Genomic DNA, 24,931 nt, shown 5'->3' with positions numbered 1-24,931 from the left:
ACACAAACCATTTATAGATCACAATCTTTTCTTTACCAGCTTTGCTAAAAAGAAAAGAAGTTTGTTGGGTGTTTTTTTTGGCTTTGAGTCTTTTCCATTATATCAACAATATTTGATGTGTACTGTGGCTAAATTAAATTTACCACTTTAGCTATAGGTAAAGACTTCTTTTGCATGGTTGGAAACTTCCATAACACGCATCAAGTGAAGGATGATGAAAAGATTATTGCGTGGTTTTGTTTTTTTTTTTTTAAAAAAAAAAAAAGTATTGCACTGTTGTGTTGCCATAACCTGGAGGACAAATTCAGGCAAAAACAATACCCAGGGAGTTGACTTGCCTAATTACTTCTATTTTAAGCACATCTTAAGTGGAAGAAAACATGTAACAACCGAATCTGGCAGTTCGTTTGTTCAGTTGATTGTCTAGGTGTCTTTACAGATTACCATCCCAAAGTACTGATTTCTTCCCTTTGACCTTTATAAATTTTTTTTTTTCAAAGAGAACAGAGTGCTTTTGGTAGCTTTAAAGCACTTCCAGTATGGTACTGCATAGGTGTTACCAGATGCTTCTGAAGACTGTCAGTGGTACTGACTGCCCCTGGGGGTGGGTGGACTATTATATTAGATGCTCCACTTTGTCTGAATGGGGCTGTCTGCTCCCTAAAAGCAAATTGTCTGTAGCAGATGATGTTCACTTCAGAGTGATATGTATCCATTAACTTTTAATGATGGACTCTGTGCAAGTTCTGGCTTGCTCGTGTTTCAAATTGCGAAGGCAATTTGCAGTGCTGCCCTTGTATGAGTAAGATGGGTGGCAGCTTAGTTTGGGGTAAGAAGGAAATGATGCTGGTAAAACTTGAATAAGATCCCGACTTACTGAAAGGTCTTTTTAGAGAAGGCTCCTCAAAATACTGCATTACATCCCCTTGAAATCTGGTGTGAAGAGTATCATCAGAAGGGACCAGGAGTCTTTGATAGCAGATAACCATAATGTAGGAAAATGATGGTCAGAAACTCACTAGAACTTAGAAAAATCATTTTCTGATGCTGCCAGGCAGTCAGGAGAACAAAAACTCACCTGTTAAAGGAAGGGCTCACCAACAGCGTCCAAAGTGTGTGTTCTTGTTAATGGAACTACATGTTTACCCGCAGCCCAAGATATAAAAGCCTGATTTGCTGTCCTTGAGCAAAGACACTAGAAGCTCACAGTAGCATCTCACTGAGACCTCCAGTCGTGCTCCCATGAAGCCTGCAGTGGGCAATGTTAGAAGAATCCAACGCAGCCGTAGTGTTCTCAGCAGTAATCGCCTCTGAGCTGTGAGTATGCAACGGTTGGTCATAGTGTGGATGGGCCTGAACTTGATATGAAGGGCAAGAGAGAAAATAATTGATTCTTGAATTAAACGTGAATAAATATTTTCCCGAAGGACAGCAGAAAAATAGACCCCATTTTTTCTTCCTCTTCTCTTCCTCTTCTCTTCCTCTTCTCTTCCTCTTCTCTTCCTCTTCTCTTCTCTTCCTCTTCTCTTCCTCTTCTCTTCCTCTTCTCTTCCTCTTCTCTTCCTCTTCTCTTCCTCTTCTCTTCCTCTTCTCTTCCTCTTCTCTTCCTCTTCTCTTCCTCTTCTCTTCCTCTTCTCTTCCTCTTCTCTTCCTCTTCTCTTCCTCTTCTCTTCCTCTTCTCTTCCTCTTCTCTTCCTCTTCTCTTCCTCTTCTCTTCCTCTTCTCTTCCTCTTCTCTTCCTCTTCTCTTCCTCTTCTCTTCCTCTTCTCTTCCTCTTCTCTTCCTCTTCTCTTCCTCTTCTCTTCCTCTTCTCTTCCTCTTCTCTTCCTCTTCTCTTCCTCTTCTCTTCCTCTTCTCTTCCTCTTCTCTTCCTCTTCTCTTCCTCTTCTCTTCCTCTTCTCTTCCTCTTCTCTTCCTCTTCTCTTCCTCTTCTCTTCCTCTTCTCTTCCTCTTCTCTTCCTCTTCTCTTCCTCTTCTCTTCCTCTTCTCTTCCTCTTCTCTTCCTCTTCTCTTCCTCTTCTCTTCCTCTTCTCTTCCTCTTCTCTTCCTCTTCTCTTCCTCTTCTCTTCCTCTTCTCTTCCTCTTCTCTTCCTCTTCTCTTCCTCTTCTCTTCCTCTTCTCTTCCTCTTCTCTTCCTCTTCTCTTCCTCTTCTCTTCCTCTTCTCTTCCTCTTCTCTTCCTCTTCTCTTCCTCTTCTCTTCCTCTTCTCTTCCTCTTCTCTTCCTCTTCTCTTCCTCTTCTCTTCCTCTTCTCTTCCTCTTCTCTTCCTCTTCTCTTCCTCTTCTCTTCCTCTTCTCTTCCTCTTCTCTTCCTCTTCTCTTCCTCTTCTCTTCCTCTTCTCTTCCTCTTCTCTTCCTCTTCTCTTCCTCTTCTCTTCCTCTTCTCTTCCTCTTCTCTTCCTCTTCTCTTCCTCTTCTCTTCCTCTTCTCCTTTCTGGGAAACTGGAGAGTGGTTATTTGGGCAAAACCAGTGCTGGATTCACACACAATGCTTGAAAAACATTTTTTTAATAGGTCTGTCTTCATACTCTGCCTCTCCTCTGGGATGTTTAAAGAGGAGCGGTTAATAACTGCAGCTTCTCCAGCAGTGTTTCTGGCCATCAGGTAAGAGCAGTGGTGACTGAGGTCTGGAAAGACTTGCTGTCGTTCAAATCTTTCACCCCCCTAGTATTTTCCTTCCTGCAATGAATGCTTTTTTCGTTGGAAATGAATGGCATTTTGTCTTGCGTAGGCTGCAGCTAGATGTCTAGAAGAGATTGTTTTCATGTCAGTATTTCCATGCATCTAGGCTCTGCAAATTTTAATGCTTCTCTTGCTGAAATGTCTTCGGGACAGAGAATCTTCTCCCCATCCCAGTGTGAGCAAAGCCTTGCTGTGGCCTCAGCTGTCACTACAGCTTGTGGATAAAAATTAAATTGCTACCAATAACTACGACTTTATGCTGTTAGCAAAGATTTTCTGTAATTGTCTTTTCATCAAATAGATGCTAATTGCGTGATCTAGAACAGAGGATTACTGTCTTCCACTCAGGACAGAAGGGTCAATTTTTCATGTATAGAACTTGTTGGGGTCAATGTTAGTCTTTTAGTGTCTGCTTTGGGGCCCTGGATAATCCAAGTGCTCTTCTGCAGACTGCAGAAGTGATCAGCCTTAACTGATTGCTAGCAGAGTTTCTTGGCCCATACAGTTTGCAATCTTGACTTTATGTGCGAGATGGTGATGTTTTTCATGCTGCTATTTTACTGGTAGCTTTCAAGAATGTCTCTTCCCAAATCTACTGAGTTTGAGACTTGATTTCTATAATAGAATTGTAAAGCTTTCTTGTCCAGTATGGATTTTTTTTTTTTAAATCATATGAGCTGCTTGCTAGGTTGACTACTGCTTCAGCCCTACCGTATTAGAGCAGGTCACTAATGTATTGTAGAAACCAATTTGTGTCTTCACCATCTGTTTGGTGTTTTTTTCTCTTGGAAAAAAAGATAAAAGCCAGTTGCTGGAGCTTCTCATTGGCTCTCTATTCCCTGGAGGTTAAACTTAACAGGAAATCTGGCATATGTTGACTCTTAATTCTGTGCATCAATACAGATTTGAATACAGTTGCTGACTGATAGGTGGTCCCACTCCAACTGCTAAGGAGGTGATGCACAGTAATGGAAGCAGAACTGGAGCATAAGCTTTTGCAAAGCGTTCTGAAAATAAGCTGTTACTTTTTGTTGTCTTGTTCCCTGGGAATAAGAGGCTTTTGCTAATTGCTTATAGGACTTAACGGAAGGAGGAGACAAATGGATGGAAAGGCAGTGAGAAGGTTGCATTAGAAAGAAACAGTCAGGAAGGAGGAAAAGAAAGCTTTCTGAGCCATCTTCAAGGTGAGCATTCAACTGAGGGCGACAGAGTGGATAAGAGTTTGGGCTCTTGTTTTGGGGTCTTCTGTTGATGGAAGGAAAAAGCTGCTGGAGTGGAGGCTGTTTAGCATTTCATATATAATGTTCACGTGCAAGGCTCCACCTAGTCTTTAACACTCTGTCTAGGTTTCATGCTGTAATCATTGCCAGGATTTCTGAGAAGCAGAGCAGAGACTTTCTGCTGAGATTTTCTTTTGTCAGTTCTGCAGGTCTAAGCAGACCCGTGAGTAGCTCTGTACGCCTTGGGTATACGCGTGGTCTCAGTAAATGATTCAGGTAGGTAGCAATGGGACAGATCATGATCCTCAGATAAATTTGATCTTGTACTGCCTTCTGCATTTGAGTTCGGCTTGTCCTTCATGGCAAAGCTGTGTGTGCTAGGTCCTGCCCTCTGGAACCGGCACGAGCCTCGAGGGTTCCGTGTCGCTGTGTTGGGTATGAGGTGGCTCTTGCTTGCTTTTTCTACCATGTTTAAAAGAACAGCTGGAAGGAAGTGGCACATATACCTGTCTGTACTGGCCTGATCTGCTCGCGGAAGTTATTGCTGGTTTATTTGGGTTTTGCTTCTGTTTCCCAAAATGCGGGTGATGATGGACCTCCCGACGGGCTCTTCAGGCAGCACGACCCGTTAGACTTGTGCCGCGCTGGGCTGCCTGAAGGTCTGGCTTGCGTGCCTCGCCTCTACCCGCATCTTGAGGGGCAAAACCCTCGCGCCTGGGCGAAGACAAACGCGTCAAAACCGCTCTTCTGCGCACTCCGGCGCGGCTCCGGCAGCAGGCCGGGGGCCGAGCGGAGCGGCCGGGCCGCGGGCCGGGCGGCGCCGGGGCCGGGCGGCGCCGGACGGGTTAACGCGGCGCGGGGCGGGCAGCGGGCGGGGCGGGCGGGCCCGCTCTGCGCGGCGGGCGGCGGCGCGTTGCTCCGGAGGCTGCCGGTGAGTGGGGCGGCGGGGGACGGGGCAGAGCCCCCCGGCACGGACAGCGGAGCCGCGGCGGTGGGGCGGGCGCGTCTCGGGGCAGGCGGCGGCGGCTTGGCGAAGGGGCCAGCGGCGGCAACGCCTTTATCGCGGACTTAATGAGCTTCGTGACTTATTAACTAGCGGTCGGGCAGAACAAAACTTTCTGCAGTTTTGTTAAACTTCTCTCCGCTTACGCTGGAGTCCCCATGGCCAGCTCCCGCCCCTCGCCGGTGAGCCGGGCTCGCCTCCCCGAGGGCTGCCCGCCGGCCGCGGTGCGGCTGCCGCCGCTCCCAGGGAGGCACAGCCCGGGGCAGCGTAGGTGCTGCAGCTCTGCCTCACGTGCACGGCTCTGTGTATATAAATATACAGTGCGTATATAAAATTATAGATACTTCCTACACGTACACACGTGAGTTTCTCTGTATTTGAAACTTCGTTTGCACATCTCTGGATTTGTGTGTGTATCGTCGTGTCCTGCTGAGGCACTGGTAGTAAGTATGTACCACATGGGGGGTTGGCACATTCTTTTATGAAGTTTTTTGTAAGGTATCATCTTAATCTATGCAATACACTGAAAAATACAATTATATTATTTTGCATTGTATCTTTTGATTAGTTTTTTTTCTGTAAGGAAAAGAGGGGAAAAAAAAAAGTACTTTTGTGCCTTTGTGGTTCCAGAGGTCATGTATGTAGGTCTGTTCTCCCGTCTGTATTACGAATCTAGAAAAAGACACTTCTTTTTACAGATTGGTAAGGTGCATTGCTGTAGCTTTGTTCTTTAAGCCGTGCAGAGTATGTGGTTTCTTGCATGTTCTTGTGGAAAACAAGTAGGAAACACAACTCAAATCTGATTTCACTAAGTTTATCTGTACACTGAAAGTGAAGTGAAATAAAAAAAAACAACCCAAAACAAATTTGCACAATCAGTAAAGAAGCAGCAGTTCTTATCAGCAAATAAAGCTGAAAGATGTATTTGGCTTTTTGCAGAATGCCAGACTATAGTTTCAGACAAGGATTGACTGTATCCTTATACTCCTGTGCTAGTATGACCGTTAACCACTTTGGAACATCCTCCAGCATAGTCTTTATTGCTATCAGATAATGAAATAAAATCTCTGAAGTATAAGGTTTGGCATCGTAGAGAATATATTCCTCTTGGGTATTACTCTTAAAGATTCACATACCTGGATTCTACTTTTAAGCCATTAGGTCCACTTCCATGTCTCCAGCAAATATTTGTTGGAGCCCACCATTTCTACCAGTTCTACTGAAGTATTTGCTTGCAAACCAGGGCTCTGCATCTGTTAACAGATCAGATACAGTCAGGTGGCTTGTTTTAATCAGCAGTGGCATGATTCAGGTCCTCATCAGCTGTATGCTGAAAATAAACAATAAAAGTTCACTTGGTTGTGACTGTGCTTGGAATATGCTGTATTCATATTCTGAATGTGTTGAACTGTAAAATGGAACTGATAGTGATCGATGAGCGGACCTGGAAGTTCTGCAGAAATGGAAAACTTAGTTTAGAAGCAGAACAGGTATTTTCTTCTATGCATGTTTCACAATGTACAGGCTGTTTGAATGGCTTTTAAATACTTTAAATGCTGTGTCTGTTTCCGCATTATAGGATGACCTGCCAGCTCCTTCCAGAACCACACTTAAAGGAGACTAAATGAAAGCTTTGCAGTGAAGTTTTTAGTTTGAACTCCATATATAGATTTAGTAAACCATAATTTCAGAAAGTCTTAAATTACTGAAGTCTGAAGTCTAAACTTGTGGTAACTAGCAAGTTACTTAGTATCTGTCCCTAACAACTTTCTGCAGTGAATCAGAGCTTTAAAAAGCAACTTAGTGCGGTAGAGCAGCTTTGTACTAAAGAGATTTCAGGAGCTGGAGCCTGAGCTTTGTAATACCGTGGTGTAGGTGCCCCTGTATCTCTGTGCCTCACAGTTCCACTGCCCGTGCCAGTCTGCAGCAGCTCGCAGAGGAACAGCCCTGTCGCATACATGCACAGGGTGACACTTCTGTGCCCCGATGGTGATTTTTTAAGCCTCTTATCAGTCTGTGTGTACAGGGTGCTGTGGTCTGTGGCTGGCGGTACTACTTCCTCTCTCTGCAACTTAAATATTTAGTCTTGAGGTTCTACATTTTTGGTAGGTTTAATACTTTTCTTAAGACCCTTTGTTTGTACCATATAGCCTTGGTATTTTACGCAGGATATATGGTAAATAATAAAACCTTAGATGTTTCCAAAGAATCATCTTGATTCCCTTCACCCCACTCCCTTCCCTTTTCAGTCCAAAAGATGATGCCATTAAAATGGACTCTTACTGGAAATGTGCACAACCAAGGTGGAAGTATGAGCACTGCTGTACTTTTCCATCAAGTTAACATTATGTAGATGAAGCAGGCTTGGAGTGGAAATGGATGCTCTCCTTATTCTAAAAGGCGTTGAAGACCAAGATAATGGGTTAATGCTGCTTGTGCGTGCTTGATTTGAGTTCAATTATCTGAAACTGGGGATACTTAAGCTACAAAGCAAAAATATAGCCAAACACAACCAGAAGTAAATTCCCTTGCTAATAAATAAGTTCTCTGGATTAAAAACTTACTCATTGAGCCTTATAGTTTTTTAATAATCACTTTTTTCCAATGTATAAAGCTGAGCTTAAAAAAAGGCTTTTAAAAAGTATATTCTCAGTTCCTTAAAGTGGACCATGTAGCATGCTGTTCCAAGTACAGGCAGTGCCCACAGAATTTCCTTACAAACAAAATGTAAAACAGTTACTTCTGAGATAATTTGTCTCTGTAAAACCTGTTAAATAAATGTCAACTTCCGTTGCATCCTCTAATAGTACCAGATAAAAAAGCTTTAGTTTAGCTTGAGATATTTGGGTGTAACTTTGTTCTTTGTGCTTCCTTTCAGTTTGTTTCTCTAAATTGATTTTTGTTATAATATCAATGAACTATTAAAGACAATTAAAAGCGAACCAGAGTACTTACCTCACAAAACCCCTTCTTACAGTTACATATTAACGTTTTTGGCCTCTGCTGTGTTACACACCCTTTTCTGCACTGGTATTTCTTTCCAAGCTGAGGTAACCTGAATGGGTTTCTTGGGTTACTGTGCAATCGTTTGGCTGTGTTTTCCTCGGTGGCCATACATGTACGCAGGGTGTGGAGGGGAACAAGGAACTGATTCCCTTTCTGAACTGGTACTACTTGTATGTATGGCTTGGCTGCCCAGCGCCCTGGCTTCCTTCTGCTGCCTGTGCCTTCCTCTTGGGAATGAGGTGAGAGAGAGCTTTTCAGTTACAAGAAAAATAAAAGCAGCACCAGTGGTTTATCTAGGAGAAGAGGAAGGGACAGAGGGTGTTCGTGTCTGCCTGTGGCACGGGGTGCGGGCAAGCAGGAGCACTGCCGCGGGGAGCCCTTGCCGGGGACTGCGTAGTCTGCAAGCCTCCGGACACTCCTTTCGTGGTACCGTATCAAGGGCCGTCTGCTGCTTGTAGGGTAAGTTTAAAAAGCCGAAGCAGTATGTGTAGAGAGGCATTTGCTGCTGCTTAATATTTCTTTGCAGTAACAGTTTGAATGCAAAGAGAGTATTTCAAGTGACTTGCCTCCTTGCTCTGCCACCAATGCCTGTGATCAGTCAGCGTGATAGACTCTGCTTTCTGAAGAGCAACTTTGGTAATAAGTTTCAAAATATCTGAGAGATCAGTATTTAATACCTCGTCTTTGCTAATGGACAGGGGAGGCAGGGAGGTGAAATGCTGTGGCACAGGCTGGCAGCTCGCCCGCCTTGCAGGCCGAGCCTGGGCGCAGCTTGCTCCTCTGTGCTGCCCCACGGACCTGCCCGGACTGTACCGGCTTCGCGGTCTCTCCTTCTGTTCCAGAGTGTATCATTTTGGATGCTGAACCGCCCTCAAGTTCTGCACAGAAATCCCTGTGCCAGCTCAGGAAAACCAGCAGTAAAGCAGGCAGGGGTTGTCCCCGGGCAAACTTCCCTCGCCTCTCACCCAAGCTAACTTTCAGTCTTGCTATAGGACTTTGCTGCTATAGTCCTCCTATAGATTCAGTCCTGCTCTATGGACTTTTCAGTCCAGCTGCAGACTCTGCTTGAATCCCCTCACAGTAGCTCACTGTGCCAGCCCGTGCTTGTCCGCTCCCTCCCTGTTGCGTTTGTACAGGAGCAGGGCAGGAGCCATCAGTCCCCCAAACGGACGCCAGCTCTTCAATAAGGTTGTGGCTGATGTATTGAAACAAGTTGGTTTTTAATGGACAGGAAAGAAGCAGAAAACCAGTGGGGTGTGCCATGGATCGCATTATGGCTTGCAGGCTAAATTTTGTAATGACCTTCTCATTAAAAGACTATTTGAGTTTTCCTTCAGAAATGTCTACATTAATAACGAACAACTCAACTTAGAGCTGATTTACAGGCCGAATTGAATTTTGAATCGAAGTGACTTAAAGGGTGATTTTAATCACAGTTTGAATCAGCAAAATCCTTGATTTAAATAACTGAAATTAAATTTTATTATAAATATACAGATTTTTAAAATATACAGATTTTTAGTAACGTTCTTGAAGCAAACTAGATTCTAATTGAATAATAACTATTAAAACATGTTAGCTTGCAACTAGCTGAAGCTTTTGTCCAAAACGTGATCTAGGTGATGTTTTATTTCACTAACTCTTTATTTAGGTAGTTAGTGTAATATATTCCTATATACTCATGCAAATTCTTGACTTTTATTTTAAGAATGGTGAAGAACATATTCTGACTTGATACAAGTTGCACTTACATAAAGGCATTTAAAATCAATTCAAATATACAAGTTGTCTTTAAGACAAACAGAGCTCAAGATGTGCTGGATTGGGAAGAATTCTTAATGCGTGCTTTTGCATTTGAAAGCAGTTTAACTGAACCAAATCCTTTGAGATTTTTGGAGCAGATGATTTCTCCCACTCAAAGCTTATGTTTACTCAGAGTGGTAGAGGAAAACACACTTCACAGCCCATCAGTTTCTGTAGCCACTTTTGCTGAACTGAAGTAATTAAATAGATTGAAATAAGGAAAAGAACCTTTTTGACAAGGGTATACTTTTGGCACTTGCAGAGTTTTGATGTATTTGCTTGCGAGTGACTTGTGGCCAGCTAATAGCTCAACCCATCTATAGAATACGCAATATGTGGTTACTGCCACCAAGCTTTTGGAGGTCTATATGGAGGGCTATAAAATACCGAGTGGCATAGAAGAGGTGAATGGAGATTGTTTGCTGTCCTTTCCCATAAGAAACAAGAAGCATCAAGCTCGTGAGAGCTGCTTTCAAAGCAAAAGGCGGCAATTCTTCATGAAGCGAGTAGCAGAACTGGGGAGCGCTCTGCTGCAGGCTCTAGAAGACTCCTTGTCTTTATAAAGCTGGGCTGACCAGTTTAGCTGTTTTTTACTATTTCAGTTTTCTATTATTTTTAAAACTTTGAACAATATTTTGCCTAAATCTTCAAATTTGTATGTACTTCATAAATAAATCTGAAATATGTAATATTTAAGGGTGTGTGTTTTTTTTTTTTCTTTTTAAGTTTAAACCTGCCCTGATTAAGATAAACATCTCTGATTTGGCTGCAGAAGAGAAGACTTGGAGAATAAAGTCCTGCAATGTGTTAAACTGTGACATGCCAGGAAATATGGGATATCCTATCACACATCTCTCGTGCCTGGTGTGGACTGGGGCAGGACCACTGAGGATACAGCTGCATAGCTCTGTCACAGCTGCACAGCTCCCCTGAGGCCAGGCGAGTTCTGCTGGGAGGACTTGAAATAAAATGGTATGAAATAAACCACTGTCTGGAAGGACCCTGGAGTGACAAGTGCTTTTTGTACATAGGCTGGTACAGACGGTCAAGTGCTACATCTCTGCTCTGAAGGACCGGGATGCCAACTAGCTCCAGTTCAGCTACCACTTTGATGCAGCTTCCATTTGGACACCTCCAGAGTCTGCCCTGTGACCCTGAGACCTCAGCTGGATGCTTTTCTACTCCCTCCTGCCTTATCTCAACACCTCAAGACATCTCTTTCAAAATCATTTGTCATTTGAGCTCTGCTGTGTGACAGTGAGTGTTTGTAGTGTGATTATTTTGGTGGAGAATTACGGATGTGTGATTTCTTTTTTTTTTTTTTGGGTACTACTTCAAATGAGAATGGGATCTCAATAAGCTAGAGTATTTAGAGTAAGTTCATAGTTGATATTTTGGTTTTCTTTAAGCTTGTTCTCCAGATGAGGTGCAGAAAGTATCTGCAGATCTCTTTACTCTCCTGTCACTGCCAGTGAAAGAGGTTCATCTGTTGAGATGATTACAGAGTAAGATACAACATGTTCAGAAAGCCTTCCCTATAATTTTCACAGATTTTTTTTTTTTTCTGCCATTCTTGCCCAAAATGCTGCTTCTATTTGCAGGCATTTGGGCTGTTCTGTAAAAGCTTCATGTCACACTCAGCAAGTCCTTTGCTGCCTTGGTGGGGAAGAGCAGAGCCATCTCGGCTGGGCAGGCTTCCCAGCACTCGGCTGCTTGAGTGGCTGTTGTCTGCAGCTCCTCAGGGACTTCTGGTCACTGACAGACTTAATGTGACTTTTGAGTACCTCCTAGGTGAGAATGGGGAGTGTACTGAATGCCCAGCTCTACCGTATTGCCCTGAACAGGGAGCGGTAGGCGTTGAATTCTGGTTGACTCCTTACGGTGGATCTGAGCTGCTGAGGCTTTGTTATTTTTAGATGAAGGGATGCTCTGTAATATTTCAGCACAAGGGATGATTTACTTGTTTCCTTCCACTTCTTGTCCTTCAGTAATTGTTCTTGGTTCTGACTACGTACTTGAGTTTGATTCTTCAAATAATATATTCTTTTATAAAAGAAGTGGCTGCCTAGGTTCTTGAGGGTAATAAAATAGACAACAATGTCAAGTGGCCTGCTTTCACGTTGACTACTAGATGTAGGGTGGGAACGAAGAAAAAAAGGCCAAGGAGCTAGTTCAGAAAAATGAAATATTAGAAAAAAAAATCACTGCTGAAAATATTAATTGTGGAATAGTGCAAGTTGATTTAAAATTAGATAATACAAATATTGCATGAGAGAAATAACACAAGTAGCATAACTTAAATGACAGAAGATGAACCTTTTTATCTTGAAACTCAGAAGGAACCTTTAATATAAATGTGGCTTGTTAGCCAGCCTGCTGAGGATTGCTTAATTTGCTTCCCAGTCCCTGGAGAGATGAGATACATAACAGTTAAGTAACCACAGGGTAATAGTAGACTAAGTGAACCTGATCTTTATCTGTGATCAATTTTAGCTGCAGAGGTGAAAAGCATATGCTTTTTTGTATCTTTCTGCCTGTAACCACTTCTAGGTTTTTTTCCTTTTCAGCCCCACTCAGTCTGTCACCCTGGCCCTCGTGACAGCCTGAGGCTCACAAGGAGCTTTAAAAAAAGCTATTAGCATTGCTGCCTCTCCTGCAGCTTTGTATCCCGATACTTCCTCCTCTCTGTCCTTAGAGTCAGGCACAGGTTTGCCACTCCATATAATATCTAGCATGATTAGGATCTTGTGCCATGGTTGAGTTCCTAGGTTTTGCTAAAACTATACAATATCTATTAATGAAGCCAATGTTAAAACCCTTATTCAGATACTGATAGTGAATGCGGGGGCTAGTGATGATCAAACTTTCCCTGCTAGGCTGTGAGACCCTGCACGGGGTCTGGTCGCCACGAGTAATTGCTGTCAGATCTGCCTGTGTAAATTAGTTCGAGTTCAGTTTGGTTCATAATAAAGGCAGTAAAACTGCCAAGGCAGCTGACATTGACCTCACCGGAGTAGCTGAAGTGTGATGTAATCTGGCACACAGACTCCCCCTTCCATCATGTTTAATAGCCCCGTGTCCAAAATAGTGCTGAGTGGGTATAAGAAAAAAAACCCAGCACTACTGCTGTTGCTGGGACTTGCTTTATCCTGTGGTTGGGTAGGGAACGGTGTTTTGGTTTTGAAGATAACTGGGCTGTGTGGTGCTCCCAGGGCTCTGGGTTGACAGCCCAATAAAATAATCCCTGGCTTTAGAGCAGTCAAATATGCAGAATATATTTTCCCTTTTCAGCACATTTACTTAAATCCCGTAGTAGTAAATAACAGGCATGTGCTCAGAATATATATGCCTGTAGCATCTTATATACATACATTTTTACATTCATTAATATATAGTTGAAAAACCAAAAAATACTTTTCCAGTAACGGGCCTTTTATTGCTTAGTCAGTAAAATGGAAGAGTTATGATTTATGCTTCCCTGTCCTGACTGGATACATTGAGAAATGGAAATAATGATGGGGCTGTGGCTCAAATATGGGATTTCACAGCAAGAATGGCTTGGCTGTTGCTCAGATTTTCTTTGTGACCTCCAAAAAGTCACTTTTAACCTCTTAACTTCCACTTTGTTGCCTGTACAGTATGACTGCTAGTGCAAAGGGACTGTGCTGGGGTTTTGTAAGCAGGTAAGTCTTTTAAAAATTCCTGATCCATCCAAGCATCATGCACTGCAGTCCTCCAGTGGACAGAATACCTTCTTCTGCATTAATGCTGTACAATATGAATTTTTACTTAAGGCCTCCACATATATTCCCTCTCATGTCCCTGTCCCATCCCCTTCTCCCCCCCAAAAAAAAGCTGTTAGGTATGCTGATTGAAGCAAGGACCAATAGTTGATTTTTTTTTAATCCTTCTTTCTTTTTTCTTTTCCATGCTTCCTAGGATGCAGGGACTTTAATCCAGGATGAACGAATGCTACTATGATAAGCGCATGGACTTTTTCTATAACAAGACAAACACTGACACAGTAGATGAGTGGACAGGGCCAAAGCTTATTGTTGTTCTGTGTTTTGGGACATTTTTCTGCCTCTTCATTTTCATTTCAAATTCATTGGTCATAGCAGCTGTGGTCAAGAACAAGAGGTTTCATTTTCCCTTTTACTATCTCCTGGCCAACTTAGCTGCTGCAGACTTTTTTGCTGGAATTGCCTATGTCTTCTTGATGTTCAACACTGGCCCAGTGTCTAAGACATTAACTGTTAACCGCTGGTTTTTGCGTCAGGGTCTTCTGGACACCAGCCTGACAGCTTCCCTGGTGAATCTCCTCGTCATAGCTGTTGAGCGGCACATGTCTATAATGCGGATGAAGATTCACAGTAATCTCACGAAGAAGAGAGTCACCTTTTTAATTATATCAATTTGGGCCATTGCTATTTTTATGGGTGCTGTTCCTACCTTGGGTTGGAACTGCCTCTGTGACATTACCGCCTGCTCATCCCTGGCGCCTATCTACAGCAGAAGTTACCTGGTGTTCTGGAGTGTCTTAAACCTAGTCGTCTTCTTCATTATGGTGGTGGTTTACATAAGAATCTACATGTACGTCCAGAGGAAAACTAATGTCTTGTCGTCGCACACTAGTGGATCCATCAGCCGCAGGAGAACCCCTGTGAAGCTTATGAAGACTGTCATGACTCTCTTAGGTAAGAGACTGCAAACCACGGCGTGCAAGGCTGGCAGCGCCAATGAATGGGTTTGGTTTTGCTTGTTTTTGTTTTTTTTTTTTTAAAAAAAAAAACAAAACAAAAAACCTCAACCCCCTAAACCAAACCAAACCAAAAAAACTCTCACTGAACTTTTACATGCTGGAGGCATTTAGATTTCTGTCTGCTTTAGATAGTGAAATAAGTGTTGCACCACACAGAAATGCAAAGTAGAGGACTGGTCAACACGTAGAAGAAAAGCATCTCTGTTTCGTAGGCAGCTTGTTACAAAACACAAATTATCTACAGGTTTTTTTGGGGGGTGGGGAGGGATTACAAAATCGCTTTGGAGGAAGGCTTGTGAAGATCACAACTACCTAGTAGAACATTTTCAAAATAATGTTCTTTAATATCTGCACAAGGCCATGAATCCTATGGCTGGATGTGGATAGTTTTCTTTGCACTTCTTCCTCTTGGCTGTTTCCCAAACGTACTAACTTCTTCCCCCTGGAAACGCACCTTCCCTGGGGAAAGGAGAGGATGCCTGGTGGGTCTGTGACTTTGACAGAGACTTGCTTTGCAAGGGGAGAATTCACCTTCATTCTGTGAAGATTGCATACTGCAAAATACTTTCAGTTGATGATACAGTATGGCCTTGGATCTTTAGATCGTAACATGAGATTTGACCTGGATTCTGCCCTAGAGACACCGTTGATGTTTGGGCAGCTCAGATCACTTCATCAGCTAGTTGTGATGTAGCTGCTTATTGAATTAGAGACGCACAGAGCGGATGCTTGATCATTGAACAAAATACTGGCTGTAGCAGTCAATTTTCCTCAGGAAGACTTGAATCTGAGTGAGATGTTTTCTGGAAGCCAGGCATCACGTGAGCGTGGCTCCTGCAGCTCACTGCGCGTGGTACTGGGGGGATACTGGGACACTTGTGAAGCTGGGCTCAGGTGGTGGGGGACTCTAAAACCCCAAATATGGCTTCGCCGCTCTGACAACTGTTCTGATGTTGTATGAGCCAGCACAAGAAAGCTGGAACTTTTGGGAAAGCTGGTGTCCATGTATACCTGGGACCCAGTTGTGTTGTTCTGCAGCACGGTAGTACTAGAGCGCTCTGGGAGAACACTGTCACTTGTCGTGGAGGTGGGAGTTGCCAGGGTAGGAAGTTCAGGCTGAGGACACTCTCTTCCCCTTGCAGTCTATGGATGCTGTTTGCAGAGTCTGGTATCTGGTTCTCTTCTTTTTTTTTTTTTTTTTTTTTTTTTTTTTTCCCCCCTGAAACGATAGTGCTGTAGTACACAACACCTTTGTCTACCAAATGATGTTTTAAAATGCTTTAGAAGCTGAGATCAGTTGAACTTTATAGTGCCTGACCTTGGAAAAGAAAGTCGACTGATGGTTCAAGCAAGTACAAGATTCTCACTTATACTCCTGTGTCTTCTGAAGTTGGCTTGTCTACTGCCAGAGCCTTTCCCTTCTAAATCCCTCCCCAGTTGTCCTTCCTTTTTTCCCCTTAATTTTATGGCACCTATAGAGAGACAACGTGGTGGTTGTTCCTGTCCCTCGCTGGACTTGCAGGGGCAAGATTCGATCTTTTGCCCCGCCTGAAGCTCTTGTGCAGTGAAACTTAAACCATCCACCTGGAAGGAGAAAATCCCTGCAGAAGAACTCTGAATTGCTCCAAATATGATCCTGCCCTAATGCATAAGCATCGGGTAGACTGTAGTTAACTGCTGCATTGGGAAGAGACAAAAAGAAAAGCACTTTTAAAAAGCAGTTCTCTGAGCATTTCTATTGAAGGCAGAACTGCAGGCTGCTTTCTGGGAAGTCACATAAAAATAAATCATCGTGCATAGCCTTGTCTAATTTATATGTATATTTATATAGTTAATATTACTTTGGATTTGTATAAGCCAAAGCTGGAGGGTGCTGAGTGAGTGCTGTTAGCTCTCGGAGCCACCTGTGCGCGTTTGCAGGTCGGAGCAGAGAGGTGGTCTGCGCGCCGGGGAGGACACCCGGCCGGCTGAGGGGGGGCTCGGAAGGACAGTGGTGGTGGCTGCTGTTTGCTAACTCCTCGTTTAGCCTCTGGCAGGTCTTCAGTGCTCAGCATGGCCGTGCTGCTGTCTGGAAATAAATCTCACTTTAAAATTCGTTTTCAACTTATTCTTTCTTTTACTAGGGAGAGGGGCCTTAGACTGTGGGTTGATTTAAAGATCAGCATTAGCTTTCTCTTACTCACAGAATATGGCTTTTCAGCCACCAGATTAAACTATAATTCGGGCAAAACATTTAATGGTATTGTATGCTGGGCCAGGCAAATTTAACTTAGAAAGCCTGAATGCTACTTTAGAGATCATAATTTTGTATATTTACTTTGTCAGTCAGAAACAAAACCAAAACAGAGCCTGCTTCTAAAGAAGTTGAATTAGTGCACGTGTTGCTGGGTGCCAGATCTGCCCCAAACTCCTGTGTCAGAGGAAGTGTATCTTGGCATGTTCCTTCATATCAATTCTCCAAGTTTTGACTCTGAGAGGCTTTTTATAAACGTTTATTTCTAGGAATGAGAATTTATTTTTTTAAAACAGTTTGAAATGTGCATTCCTGGCCAAGTCATTGAAGCACACTGTGCAAAATGTATTAGAAACTGAATAGCATGTTTTGTGGGCTTTCCAATTACCAAAGGAGTCACCAAGTGACCAGCATGATTCTTCCAAAATTCTGCTTACATCCACTGATGCAACAACCTACAGCTATACGCAGCACATGGATTTTGCCCAAGGCAGTTATTTTTAATGGCTTGTTCCAAAACATCTGAAAATGCTTTGGAGTACACGCCTGATACGGTCTTAACTAGAAGCAATTCCAAGATGCTGTGTTGCTGGATGAAGCACGATGAGAACCAGAGTTCTCGTTAATGCGCTCTGTTGGTTTCATGGGAGGTTCAGGACAAAATCCTGCTGCCCCTGGAAGGAGGCTGCGTGTAGCTGGCTGCTGCCGGCACGCTGCTCCTCCCGACTCCTCCACCTCCCTTCTTGGGGAGGCTGGGCCTGTGGCTGGCTGCCACTCCAGCAAAACATCGCTGTCCTCTCTGGGTGTTCTCCTCCTGTGGTCCTACAGTTAAGAGTTGGGGGAATCTGGGTTTCAGTGTGACTTCATGGTGATCACAGCTGCGGGTGGCTTTTTGCACCACCCTTTGGGCTTGGATGGCCCCTTCCAGAAGCTGGGACTCAGGTCCCTGTCATCTACCTTTTTCTACCATAACCCCTAAAATGGTCCATCGCAGGATAGGAGCAAGGCTTTCCCTTTGGCATGCTAAACCGTAGGAATTTATCTGGTTGAAACTGGAAGATGTGAAACCTAGCGAAAGGGGCTAAAATCCTCTTAGGCTGACCTTGTGGCATAGTCCTAGTCCTAACTAAGCCTGTGCCTGTAGCTTTGGAGAAGGGTGGCTGCAGGTGTGCGGGTACGTGATTTTCAGGTGGTGTGTATGTGGTAGCTCATCTGGACTTGTCAGTGAGATTCCTGCTGAAATAGCAGCTTTGGGGCGGATGATTTTCAGTTTCAGTGAATTTATAGTTTAATTGGTAACTTGCTGTTTTAACTCGGGTGCACATGTGGCAAAGGCAACTGGAAGCTACCGCACTCTTTTTTTTCTCAGCGTTGGCATGCTCAGGGAGAGCTTTGATGTGCAGAGTTTTATGACGTGATGCTGCGGAAGCATCAGTAGTGCTTCCAGGTACACAGGAATTCATTTTCAAGCAAAGATGATGTAATCCACAAGAAAATCCATGTTTCAATCTAATGGAGAATCCTCAAACTAACCTTGAGGCATTGTGACACCTGATCTCCCATAATCCGGTGGGAAGACTCAGAGCTGTTCTTCTGATCCGTGTTGCGGCCAGGCTATATTTCATGTCACTTCTGTGAATTTTAGAGAGTCCAAGAAATTAAATTCTTTTTGGAGTGTGGCACTTTGTCAGGGAAAGGAGCTCCTGTGGGATAGAAAGTCTGCAAATAAGAAAATTGCCAAAGGGCCAAGACAAAGGTATATATTTATGCTTAACCATGGTTCCCTCTGAAAGCTCTGTGGTAAAAATAGCAAAATCCGAGCAAGGCTGCGAGTCTGAGCCGTGCCTTGCTTTCATCTCTGCGGTGCTAAGAGCAGGGTGTGAATCGCTTGTGTTGTCTCCAAACACAGCAAAATGTATTTTTCCTGGAGTCAAAGCAACAGCCCCATGAAAGCATTAGCCAGGAACTCCGACACTGTCGCTGCTTTGTCCCCGTCCTTGTCTTCAGTCGTGGGGTGGGGGAAATGTGCAGATGACTTTGACCTTCCCTTACTTTTGCCACTGAAACCTTTTAGGGTTTTGCCTGTATAGGTAGACAGGGATATATCGTAGGAGTTCGCAGACTAATCCTGCCTGCAATCTTGGGGTTTTGTTTGAAGGAGAGATTTCTGTGTCTTTTGTTAAATGTGGCTCTGGGGTCTGTTTCCTCTCCTGCCGCCTTCCATGAAGGCAGGGTTGGACCTTGCCTGTTTTGTGGTGCGAGTGGTCAAAATGCTTTCAGTGCTTGTTCTAAGGAGAGTTTGTTACCATCTTAATTTCTGCATGGAGCTGGTGTGTTGGCGACTTTGCCAGTGACCCTTGGTGGCTAGCGAAAGCTCTCTGTCGAAATACTTACCGAGACACTCAGCTAGACACAGTATTGTTGTCTGGGTGGTCTGGTTCTGGTGCTTGTTAAAACGGATGGGATTTGCTGGTGAACCCCAGGGCAATAAATCAGTACAGTGTTTTCTCCGTTGTAGACCGTAAGAGAGCGTTGGTGTCACAACTGCTTACTCAGCACACTGGAGCCAAACCAGTGTGTAGTATAGAGACTGACCAGAGAAAACAAGTGTTGTGGTAGGAGCTTGCAGCTCCCGATGCCAGTGGGCAATGGAGGAATGTTACTGATGTATCTCAAAACTAACACCATGAAATTAGTACTTAGCATCGTAAAAATCTTGGTACAGCAGAGTAGAAAATGCAGTTTCTGAAGGAGGTGGTCTCTTGCCTTTCTGTTCTGTACAATATTGCCTGGAACGTAGTAAATCAGTTGCTTGAACTTTGTCTGGACTCCAGGACCATAGATTTGCAGCAAGATCCGTGGTACCCTGTCCTGGATACACTTTTCAGAAATCCTAATGCTTACTAAATCACATGAATTCACTTTATATACCATTATGGCCTGCCCATCAGATGGGCACCACGTCCGTTAAAATCCTCGATGGGGAGAAGTGTCCAGTGCTGCTGAAGCCAGCCCGTGAGCACAGCACAGCCGACGGGATGCCCGAGTCGAGTGCTGCCGAGTCCTGGCTCCGGCGCTGCCTGGGTCCTGCCGTAGCCAGGCTGCCCTCCCGCTGCTTGCTTGCACGGCTCAGATATGGGAAAACCAGTGGCTTTAAAAAAAATGAGCTGGACTTGCTTTCCCTACCAAAATTGTTGAACAGATACCAACACCCCCAGGAGAGCTTTTTAGCATGTAGCTGCTATCATCCTTATTTGTTTGATTATTTTTTTTAAGCCCAAAAAAGGGGAAACTCTGCTGTTATAAATGATTGGAATTTCCTCAGTGCGTTGTTCAAACTGTGACTGTTGTGCAGAGTTGTAATTTTCTATTTCTGTATGTCAGACAGCAATTGTGGCTTGTGCTAAGTTAGTATTATCATGCACATGGCTACTCCTTCCTTGGGCTCAAGGCGCGGGATGACAGGCTGCGGAGCCGGGGGGCAGGAGGGCAGCTGGGGCAGTTCAGGGCCCCTCCCAAGCTCGTGGCCGAGGGCTGCGTTTGGTCGTGGTGTTCCCCCTCCCCACCAGTCCTGCCCACACCCCTTCTTTATGTGCAGAAACATGGAAGGATGCAAACGCAATATTGAACTTCCTTCTAAGCTGTGGTTTTGATGCTTTCTTCACGTTGTCTTCACTCTAAGATCTCTTCTCCTTACTCCCCCTTTCTTTAATTTTTTTTCTTTTTTTTTTTTGAGGGGCTGGTGAGAGAGGAGTGTCTTGTCCTGCTTTGTCTCTTTCAGCTTTTATTAACACCTTGTGTCTCAATTCTTCCTCACAGGGGCTGTTGTCATTCCTGCCTCGCAGCTGAAACACAAGAACTCTGCTGCTCCTGGGCTTGTCCTGCGGTTTCTTGCTGTGTTTTGGGGAAATGCCTCTCTTGCAGAGTTTTCTTGTTCCCCCAAGACTACACTCCTACTTCCTTATCCTTTTTGTCTTTTTTTTTGCTTTTTATTCTTTTCTTTCCCTGACTGCTACGTCCTTCGGTTCATCTTTGCTAACTCATCTATTTGTTTCTTTATCTCTTTTCATTTACAACTGAATTTGTTTCCTGGATCCGAGTTGTTGGGTCTCAAGTACCCAGCACGCACAGCTGGGCGGGAGCAGAGGAGAGAGGTGGGCTGCTGCTCCGGCCGGGAGCCGGCACTGCTTGTGCGTGGCAGGCAGCAGCGTGCACCCTGCACTAGCTGTGGGGTTTCTGGCCAGGGCGTGTTTAAATTATGTGACTCTTGTTTTATGAATTGGGCAGCGTGCCCATAGCTCTGCAGAGTCAGCTGAAGTGTGACAGAAGATCTGTCTCTTCTTTGGATCATCTCACGGCAGTGGTGGAAGTGGGCCACCTGGTTTCTTCTCCTCCAGCATACGAGAGACAGATGAAGAGAGGAAGTCTGCGTTCAGAGCGCCAGTTCTCTGCTTGTTAATGCTCCAAAGCTCTTATTTATTTATCAGCGTGGACAAATCACTGTTGTGATGACCTTTCCCCACTTGTGTTTGAGCTGATGCTGTCAGCAACTGGACTCTTCCTCCCTGCAACCTTCTGAGAGCTGCCCTACCTCGTGCTCAGGGCTTGGCAGGGAAGCTGTAGCAGATACAATTTTGCTACTGTCATTAGACTTTTGTCCTCTCTTGCTTTTTTCATTTTTGTGTAGAATTTTGATGAACCCAATAATCTTGTAAGACGCAAAAAAGCCCGAGATCCCTAGCAGTTTGAAGTCTCTTTTTTTCGTTTATTTCTAGGTGCTTTTGTTGTCTGCTGGACTCCTGGCCTGGTCGTCTTACTGCTCGATGGTCTGAACTGCACCTACTGTGGGATTCAGAACGTTAAAAGGTGGTTTCTTCTCCTAGCCCTGTTGAACTCTGTCATGAATCCAATAATTTATTCATACAAAGATGATGAGATGTGGGGTACCATGAAAAGGATGATTTGCTGCTCCTCTGAGGATAAGAGCCAGGACAGACGCTCGTCGCGGATCCCCTCGACAGTTCTCTGCAGGAGCACGGATACCTCGGGGCACTATATTGAAGATGGCATTATTGAAGGGACAATTTGTGGAAAAGGAGATCTTGGTGACAAAGGAAACTCCTGAGCTATTCAAGGGACTGACTTGGCTGGAAAAGGAGAGGGGGAAGGGAGAGGTTTTGTAAGAGAAGATTGACTGGCAAAGCTAGTAAACAATATATCCACTTTGTTCCAGAGCCTAAACTCCAGTGTTAACAAAAGTTCTTATAAATAATTGCCTGATGGAAAAACACTTTGTAATGAAGAAAACTTTCTGTGCTGCCGTCTTTCTCCTTTTTTTCTTTTAAGTGCATGAAATTGTTTTTTCGTAGAAATGGAATAAATACATCTCAGAGACTTCTTGTGCATGGAAACAAAATGCAAGCAACGTAGTGAGACCCTCCTTAAGCTCCTACAGAGAGAATAAACCTGCCTCACTGTGGAGGCTTGCCATTCATTGAGTATTTATGCTTTGAACAGTTTCCGTGCATCTTGAGGAGGGTTGTAGGCTTGGTTGGACAGAATTGTGACCTGTTTTCTCGGTTTACAAAGTTCATGAAATAGTTCATACTTACCTTATCTCTTCCTCCTCCTTATCTTGCTTTCAAAATAGGTAGTTTGATGGTTTATTAAAGCTATGCCAGAAACCTGGCTGTGATGGGAAGTCCAGACCAGACACCAGTGTGCATGAATATGACTGACCGTGGATTGTCAGGATCCGAGAGTACAAAAAGCACAAAAGCCATTATTACTTCCATAGTGGGGTGAATGCTGCAAGGAGATACATTGCACTCTCTGCTGCTGTTGTGTAGGCAGACGGTGAGAGTGGATTAACGAAGAGCAGTGTGGCTGTGTTCGTTATGCTCATTTCTTACTTCCCCAGATAACATCAAATGGGTGTGCTCACCCCTCTGTGCCACTGAGAGAAATGAAATCCAAAACTCTGTTTTAAGAGGGCAAACTTTTAAGGGAAGTTTAAATATACATATATACAGGTTCAATCGAGCTATTTAAAATAGAAATTAATTTACGGGGAAAAAAGCCTGAAACCAGCCTAAGCCTCTATAACAGTACAGTATGCGTTGATTGTCTGACCTTGTCTTGGGCCACATTTAACCTCTGATTTGCACGCAGATCTTACTGGAAGGTACTTGAGGAAGAGGCCATGAAACAGCAAGCAATGAAGGGCTTTCAGCATTGTGACTAATGAAGTCTAATGTCAGTGCAGCCACAGCCCAAAAAACTGAAGTTTTGACTTACGGAGTATGCTCTAATGGAGGATCCAGCAATTTAAAGCTCTAGGGTAAAGTTTTTAAATTTAAAATTTTAAATTAAAAATTGGAATGCAGATTTCTCAGTGCTGTAAAAACCTGGCTCCTGCTGTCTGGTTTCAACAGCAGTGAGCTGCCTGCTACCCGTCTTAATTTCAAGAGGAGTTACCTGTGTTGTGTCCTAGAGGGAGTCTGATCCCTGGTATTAAAGCAGGTGACCACGACCAGAGGTCACTTCGGAAAGTTTTGGAAGTTTTGACCACTTGGAATTGTTGGAGAACAACACCAAGAGCATATTGTATGAGGCTGAAAGATAAAGATCCGCTGTGGTTTGGGCAAATTCTTCCTTTGGTGCAACTTGCATGTGGCTATCTGGACTGTGTTGGTCAAACCTAGCGCTTGGCTCAAAGGCCAAGTTGCAGTTTTGTAGAAGGCCCTGGAGAGTTTCATAGCAGGCCTTCGCTTACGAACGCTGGAAGCCCCTGTTCAGAGAGCTCTCCCGTAACACAAGTTACCTTGTAGAGATATGGCCTAACATTTCAAGGTAGATGTTGTATTTGAGTAATGCTAAAAAGGTTTACACATGTTTTTTGCCATTGTAATGCAATGTTCTTGTGCAAATACTACTTCATTAGTTTGGTGTTTTGAAAAGTATGTGAAGTGGTGCTTTCTAGAGCCGGTGGCATTGCAAAGGCGTAGCATGCAAGCATTCCTGTCCCTACAGCTACCTGCAGTGCACAGTTCGTGTTAACTAGGCTGAAGCTCCGTATACAAAGCTAACGGAAAATAAAATGCTACTTCAAAATAGAATACTTGTTTTGTTTTTTATTTGGATGGTGATTGAACATTACCTGGCACTACAGTCAGCAGTAAACGGCTGCTGTTACTCTTACTCGTTTCCACAGATCCATCCAAGCTAAGACTGATCAAACTGCAGATAAAAATGAAGATGGGGAAACGTTGTTTCATGTTACCGCAGAGCGGTGGTGGGGGAGGGAGGTTTTAATAAAATTTTCATGTTTATTAGCAACACTAGGCAGTGTAATACTTGGTTGAATCAGGCCCTGAAGAGCGCTAGGATGAAGATCTGGAACATCTGCAGCAGTGGAGGAAACACTAGGTCTCTCCTACAGAGCTTGGGATTCGGGCTGCAAAATAACTACATGTGGATGATTTTTTCCAGGTAAGCAGGAAAAGTTGACTCCTGTAAAGGTAAAGGACTGCATTGTTTGTAGAGCACCTCGTACAGTGGATTCCTGGTCTGGATTAAGGTCTGAGAGGTATTATCAATCGTTCTGCTACAAGTAAGTGGGAGGATTTGGGGTTTGCACTCTTACTCTTTCTGTTGTCTCATGTAAAAAAAAAAAAAAAAGCCGACAAAACAAATCTCAAAACAAACAATCTAACCCCCAAAAGCTTCCAAACTGGTGCTCTGTGAATGGTATTATTTGCAGTGACATGCCCTCTATTTTGGCATGATGCTTCCCTCAGAGCTGCTACCTTATTGTCTACCCCTGTAAATTACAACGTGACAGGACTGGAGCAGGAAACTGATCTTGCATCAAACTTTCCTACAAACTGCTACAGCAGAGACTGTATAATGTTTCCTATATCAAACTCTAAACATCCAGCTACTCACGTAGCGGGGAGTTTCTTTTTAACTCCATAAACATTTATCAGAATAGTTTGTCTCAAGTAAAACATTAAAGCACTATTTGTACTTGAGTGAAGAAAAAAAAAAAAAAAGAAAAAAGCAAAGGGCAGTTGGTGAAGGCAAGTTCTACAGGGTTTCCCTGTTGCCTTTTCACTAATATTGCAGAATAGCAGGTTGGCTTTGCACGTGCTTGTTCCTATTTATGTATGTCAGCGTACTGATGTGCGAGATGAAATTCATTCTTTTGGGGAAAGCTTTAGG

At 43.8% G+C, this 24,931-nt stretch overlaps 1 protein-coding gene across 1 annotated transcript; it reads left to right on the top strand.

The window, feature by feature from the left end:
• Nucleotides 1-47: 47 nt before the first annotated feature.
• LPAR3 (lysophosphatidic acid receptor 3) lies at nucleotides 48-24,931 on the top strand. The gene is made up of 7 exons (XM_075156180.1): nucleotides 48-1,317; nucleotides 2,514-2,603; nucleotides 3,759-3,865; nucleotides 4,103-4,177; nucleotides 10,440-10,970; nucleotides 13,653-14,410; nucleotides 21,484-24,931. The coding sequence occupies exons 6-7, from the start codon at nucleotides 13,675-13,677 to the stop codon at nucleotides 21,831-21,833; spliced, it is 1,086 nt and encodes a 361-aa protein (XP_075012281.1). The 5' UTR covers nucleotides 48-1,317; nucleotides 2,514-2,603; nucleotides 3,759-3,865; nucleotides 4,103-4,177; nucleotides 10,440-10,970; nucleotides 13,653-13,674; the 3' UTR covers nucleotides 21,834-24,931.

Source organism: Calonectris borealis, chromosome 8 (assembly GCF_964195595.1).
Source record: "Calonectris borealis chromosome 8, bCalBor7.hap1.2, whole genome shotgun sequence".
NCBI classification, from domain to species: Eukaryota; Metazoa; Chordata; class Aves; order Procellariiformes; family Procellariidae; genus Calonectris; species Calonectris borealis.
Note: the sequence above shows the minus strand (reverse complement) of the source record. Positions and strands in the feature narration are given on the sequence as shown.

What these genes read in the sequence shown, in the direction of transcription:
- LPAR3 (XM_075156180.1), top strand. Translation starts at nt 13,675, where the DNA reads ATGAACGAATGCTACTATGATAAGCGCATGGACTTTTTCTATAACAAG. An exon ending in GACTGTCATGACTCTCTTAG is followed by an intron (nt 14,411 to 21,483) that starts GTAAGAGACTGC and finishes GTTTATTTCTAG; the next exon opens with GTGCTTTTGTTGTCTGCTGG.